This window comes from Myotis davidii, unplaced genomic scaffold, assembly GCF_000327345.1.
Source record: "Myotis davidii unplaced genomic scaffold, ASM32734v1 scaffold648, whole genome shotgun sequence".
Lineage (NCBI taxonomy): Eukaryota > Metazoa > Chordata > Mammalia > Chiroptera > Vespertilionidae > Myotis > Myotis davidii.
In genome coordinates, this window is record NW_006299603.1 from 776,927 (window position 1) to 782,527 (window position 5,601).

The window sequence follows — 5,601 nt, forward strand, 5'->3', positions numbered from 1 at the left end:
CCAGAAGCACCCTAAAACGATCCCATGGGAGCTCCTGGGTTTCTGCCAACCTTTTCCTCATTTAGTTTGTGGACGCTTAACGGAATACCTTCCGGAGTTTGGATGACCCCTACCACATTCTGGCTAGCGACCTCAGCCCCAGTCCCCAGCTTGAGCAATCGGCATTCTTAGTGACCACCTGTTAGCGACCCCAAGTGACTCCTGTTTGACCCCAGCTGCCCCCCTTGCCCCTAGAGCATGACTTCCGTGCTGGAGCCCATGCTGGACCTCACCTACCCCGCCACGTCCATGTTCACGGGGTCAGCCTTCAACCGCAGCATCCACCGCGTCTTCCAGGACAAGCAGATTGAGGTGCGCCCTCTCCCACCCCTGCTCTGTCCCTGCCCCTGTCCACGCGTGTCCCCACTCCTCCCCAACCTTGGTCCTCGTCCTCATAGGACCTGTGGCTGCCGTACTTCAACGTGACTACGGACATCACTGCCTCGGCCATGCGTGTTCACAAAGATGGTGGGTGCCCCTGGCTGGCCCCACAGCATCTGTGGCCACGTGGGGAGGGGGGCAGGCAGGGCAGCCAAGTGCCTGGGACACTGTTAACACGAGTGACCGTCCATCCTGACCTGATTGCCAGCACTAACCATCACCCACTAATGCCCCAGAGGTCCCAGGTAGGTCTGTCCTCAGGGTGGGGACCAGGAAATAGTCGGGCACCTCACCCGCTCACGCCATCCCTGCAGGCTGCGTGTGGCGCTACGTCCGGGCCAGTGCCTCCTACTGCCCCTACCTGCCCCCGCTCTGCGACCCCAAGGACGGGCACCTGCTGGTGGACGGGTGCTACGTCAACAACGTGCCAGGTCAGCGAGCCCACCGGGCTGGCCGGGCCTCTGAGCGTGTCTGAGAGTGTCTGTGCGTGTCTGTGTCTGTGTATCCCACTGGGCAGGCTCCCTATGGCGATACGTGCGTGCCAGCATGACGCTCTCGGGCTACCTGCCCCCGCTGTGCGACCCCAAGGACGGGCACCTCCTCATGGACGGCGGCTACATCAACAACCTGCCAGGCAAGTGGCTGCCCGCTCGCTCATGTGCACACACATGCACACAGGCAAAGAGTGAGCGAGTGGGCCCATGCACAGGCACACATGCAGACAGGTGCCCAGGAGGACGTGTGTGCAAGCAGACCGGTGCAGGGCTCTGGACACACACACACACACACACACACACACACAGATGCACTAGCAGATATGTGGATGAGCCGAGGACAGGAATGTGCAGGTGGAAAGTGTACCCATATGTAAGATGCAGATGAATGCACACAGACATGTACACACAGCACCGGACATGGGATAGAACGGGACATCTTGACAGGCATCTGCTGACGTGCACATTGACATAGATGCTCAGATGGCAGGTAGGGTACTTGTGTGCGCAAGGTTAGATGCATGTGCACGGATGAAAACACATGCATTGATGAAATTGGGTACATGTGCTCTCACACCAGTCTGCCCACACCCACCCTCATGCTTCCTAAGACGTGCATAAGCGTACACACTGAGGTGGGGGGGCACCTACGAGACCAAGTCAAGTATCTTTTCACACCCTCTGACTTGTGTGCAGATAAGAGGCAGGCAGGTTTGCAATTTAAAATTTTACACGCCCGGACACGTGCATGCACAAGTAGGCACCCTCACTGGCTGCGCACACACTTGCAACCCTGTACGCCAGGGCTGGGCAGACTCTGGCCTGAGGTCACAGCGGCCCCTTCCTGGTTGTGTCAGTCACACCCAGTCATTTACTCATGGTTGGGGCTGCTTTTTGGCCACAACAGCACAGTTGAGTAGTTGTGGCACAGACCATGTGGCCTGCAAAGCTGAAATTATTTTCTTGCTGGCCATTTCCAGAAAAAATTTGCCAACTCTTGTATATGTGCTCTGTACACATACCTGTACTAACATGACCACACACCTTCACGTGTGTGTAAGCCCCTAGGTGGATAGGCATACTCGGACGCACAGGAAACACAGACGTTGATCTAGCTGCATGATGACTTAAATGAATACAGACGTGCCCAGGGATGTGGACAGAGATGTAGCATGCCCAGAGGTGTGTGTGCTCACAGAGACACGTGGACGGGAGACGCACACAGACAGCAGGGACTCCTGCCGTGGGCATGCGCACAGACTTACACACCAGCTCCTGAGGGACACATGGAAAGTCTGACAGAGACTCTGTTTTTCTGGGCTGAGTGTGGTTATAGGACCCTGTCCCTGTCCCCCCAGGTTTCCCCAGACCCACTCAGGGCCCCTCAGTGGGCCGCATGGACCCACGGACACACCACCCTCCCTGCCGGGCCCCTCCCCATCACCTCCTCTGTTCTGCTTTCCTGTTCTTGGCTCTCTGTCCCTTGTCACAGCCCCAGACTCTCTCTTCTTCCATTTCTGTAACTCTTGATCTCTTTCTCCTCCCCAAACCTCTTGCTAATTCTGCTTCCCTGCATTTCTCTCTGTGGCCCGTCCCCTGCGTCTTCACTACTTGCATCTCCGTCTCCACGTGTCCTTATGGCTCTGTCTCTACGTCACTCTCCTTCCACTTCTCTGTCCTGCCTTTTCCCCAGCACTTTTATCCCTCTGTCTCCAACCCCTACATCCCTCTGGCGTGGTTCCTCACCTCTAAAAGCTCCGCCATCTGACCCTGTCTTCTCATCATGGGCATCACTTTCCATGCCATTTGCATGCCAACATGCTGTTTGCATGGGTTTTGCGTGACATTGCATGATGGTGTCTGTGGGACTGGGTTGAACTTTTCTGCCCTGGGCCCTGGTGGGGAGCCACCCGCTGACCCCCTGGCCCCACAGCGGACATCGCCCGCAGCATGGGTGCCAAGACAGTCATTGCCATTGACGTCGGGAGCCAGGACGAGACAGACCTCAGCACCTACGGGGACAGCCTGTCTGGCTGGTGGCTGCTGTGGAAGCGGCTAAACCCTTGGACGAATAAGATCAAGGTTCCAGACATGGCTGAGATTCAGTCCCGCCTGGCCTACGTGTCCTGCGTACGCCAGCTGGAGGTTGTCAAGTCCAGCTCCTACTGCGAGTACCTGCGCCCCCCCATCGACTGCTTCAAGACCATGGACTTCGGGAAGTTCGACCAGATCTATGTGAGTGGGTGGGAGTGGCCTGGTATCAGTGCGGGGCCAGCAGGGCTTACTATTGAACGCCCAGAGCAACACAAGGGGAACGGCTCTAGGACTCCCTTCCCAACTGGGAACTGTGGGGAATAGAACAGTAATCGATTAGTGATGTCCGTATTGATGTGGCAGTGGAACACGCTGCCCACATGCTGTGTATGAACTAAGCTGCTTATGTGCCAGCTGCACTACCTGAAGCACTGTGTAGATTCCTGCATTGGTGGGCATGGGGACAGTGATCAACTAGTAATGCCTGCCATAGGTAAGCGAGGGAAGGAGCAGTGTGTGTCATGTGCCACTGGCCCTGAAGAATGTGCCATAGCCCATGCCACCTAAAACGGATCATTAGCTGCTGCCCAGAGACCCGGGTACAACATGTCTGATGCTCTTTCAGGGCTGATGGGGACAGTGTGCCCTGGTGGGTTAGTGGTGTCTGTTCTGGGTATGGGAGCTGGCGATACCCACAAATAGACTGCACATTTGGAGAACTTGAAATAAGGTTTCCACCACCATCTCAAGTCATTTGGTACTTGGCCCACTGCATGGGGATTAGTGGGTAAGAACATGAAGTGATGGATTGGTAATGTCTGGCAGGGGCACAGGATGGAGGACATGGGCCAAGAGTGCTACATACGGCTGACTCCAAAATAGGGTTAGCCTCGATGCTAGTTTCCCGAAGCAGCAGCTTTTGAGGGGCCAGGCCAGGGGCAGGCAACGTGGGGCTAAGCAAGCGGACCAGCAGGGAGCATCTGGGGAGTTGCAGTGTGGATGGCCCCAGTCCCCTTCCTCCTGCAGGATGTGGGCTACCAGCACGGGAAGGCTGTGTTTGGGGGCTGGAGCCGGGGCGACGTCATTGAGAAGATGCTCACAGACCGGCGGTCTGCTGACCTGATTGAGAGCCGCCGTGCCGACGTAAGCCGGGACCCCCAGCCCCCTGGGTCTCCCAGACCTCAGGTGACCCCAGACTCCCTGGGTTTCTCTGAGCATCTCCGACCAGAGAACTCTCCTCAGGACATGTCCCCCAGGCACAGCACCCCAGCACCCCAGAACACCACGAGCCTCTGAGACCTCACCCTGTCCCCACAGGTGCTGGCCTTCCCCAGCTCTGGCTTCACTGACTTGGCAGAGATCGTGTCCCGGATCGAGCCCCCCACCAGCTATGTTTCTGATGGCTGTGCTGATGGTGAGGCGCTTCCAGAGGCGGGCTAGGCCCGGGGTCAGTGGGATGTGGCTAGAAATGCCAGCCCCGCCATGTCCCCTCACTGTCACGCTGCTCCCCGAATTCCAGGGGAAGAGTCAGATTGCCTGACGGAGTACGAGGAGGACGCAGGACCTGACTGCTCACGGGACGAAGGGGGCTCCCCCGAGGGTGCCAGCCCCAGCACCGCCTCTGAGATGGTGAGAGGAGCCGCCCGGCCCCCGGGCGGTTGTGCGGAGTGACCTGCCCCGGGACCTGCTCTGTGTGACGTGTGGGGGCTCCTTTCCGCAGGAGGAGGACAAGACAGGGCTCAGGCACCGGCGCTGCCTGCCGCAGGACGCTGCCAGCTCGCCCGCAGACACCTGAGGACCGCAGGGGCCCCCGGAGCGGGCTGCTCCCCCACCGCCTGCTGCTGTGCCTGTGGCCGCCTGGTCTCCCGGGACCTCCAGGCCCACACACTGGATTGCTGGCCCTCCACGAGGAGGGCGGCACTGCACTGAGGACCTTGAACCGTCATTCCCAATAAACCTCTATTCTCGGAGGAGGGCCCATGTCATTCTTTGGGTTCAGGGGATGTCGTGCCCCACCTTCCATGCTGAGGACAGCTGGGGCTGAAGCTTGCACAGTGACCCATGCACCCAGCCTCTGGCTGAGCTCCATGAGCTGTGAGTGCCATCCCAGAATCCACCTGTAGCCCCACTACTGAGCACAGGGCCTCCAAATGCTACATGCCCGCCCTGGGGGTCCCAGATGTCCCTGGGTGCCTGTCCTGACGCCACTCATTCTCCCGCCCCTGGGCTGGTCATACTGTGTGCAGGCACTTCAAGTTTTCTGTGTGTTCCTGTCATGTGCACTGCTGAGTCTGGTTCCTGAGACACGCCATGTGCATGCACATGTGCATATACAGGTACACTCAGGCACAGGGTGCAGTGACCTTATTCTGTTTCCCAGGCATTGTTCCTACTGTGTGCTCAGCTGAGGTCACACAGAATGAGCCAGTCCCTCCTGTGCACTCTTGCCCACTGTCCTGGCATGTTGGTCAAGAGCTTAAGAGTGTGGAGCCAAACTGCCTTCTGTGAAACCACAGTCCGGCCTTTTAACAAAACTCTGGGCTTCAGCTGCTTCACCTGTGAGGTGGGGGTGCTGATAGCATCTGCCTCATCAGGTGTTTCTATTGCTGGACTCTCCTGCCAGCGGGGTTGGATTAGGGGCACAAGGCTGGAG

At 58.2% G+C, this 5,601-nt stretch overlaps 1 protein-coding gene across 1 annotated transcript in view; it reads left to right on the forward strand.

The window, feature by feature from the left end:
• Positions 1–4,918, forward strand: part of PNPLA6 (patatin like phospholipase domain containing 6) — a 19,476-nt gene extending 14,558 nt beyond the window's left edge. Inside the window, exons 23-30 of the mRNA XM_015571529.1 lie at positions 235–351; positions 438–507; positions 938–1,054; positions 2,848–3,149; positions 3,975–4,091; positions 4,266–4,362; positions 4,468–4,577; positions 4,669–4,918. Of these exons, the coding sequence (XP_015427015.1) occupies positions 235–351; positions 438–507; positions 938–1,054; positions 2,848–3,149; positions 3,975–4,091; positions 4,266–4,362; positions 4,468–4,577; positions 4,669–4,743 (1,005 nt within the window). The 3' untranslated portion in view covers positions 4,744–4,918. The remainder of the gene's footprint in view (positions 1–234; positions 352–437; positions 508–937; positions 1,055–2,847; positions 3,150–3,974; positions 4,092–4,265; positions 4,363–4,467; positions 4,578–4,668) is intronic.
• The last annotated feature ends 683 nt before the right edge of the window (positions 4,919–5,601 follow it).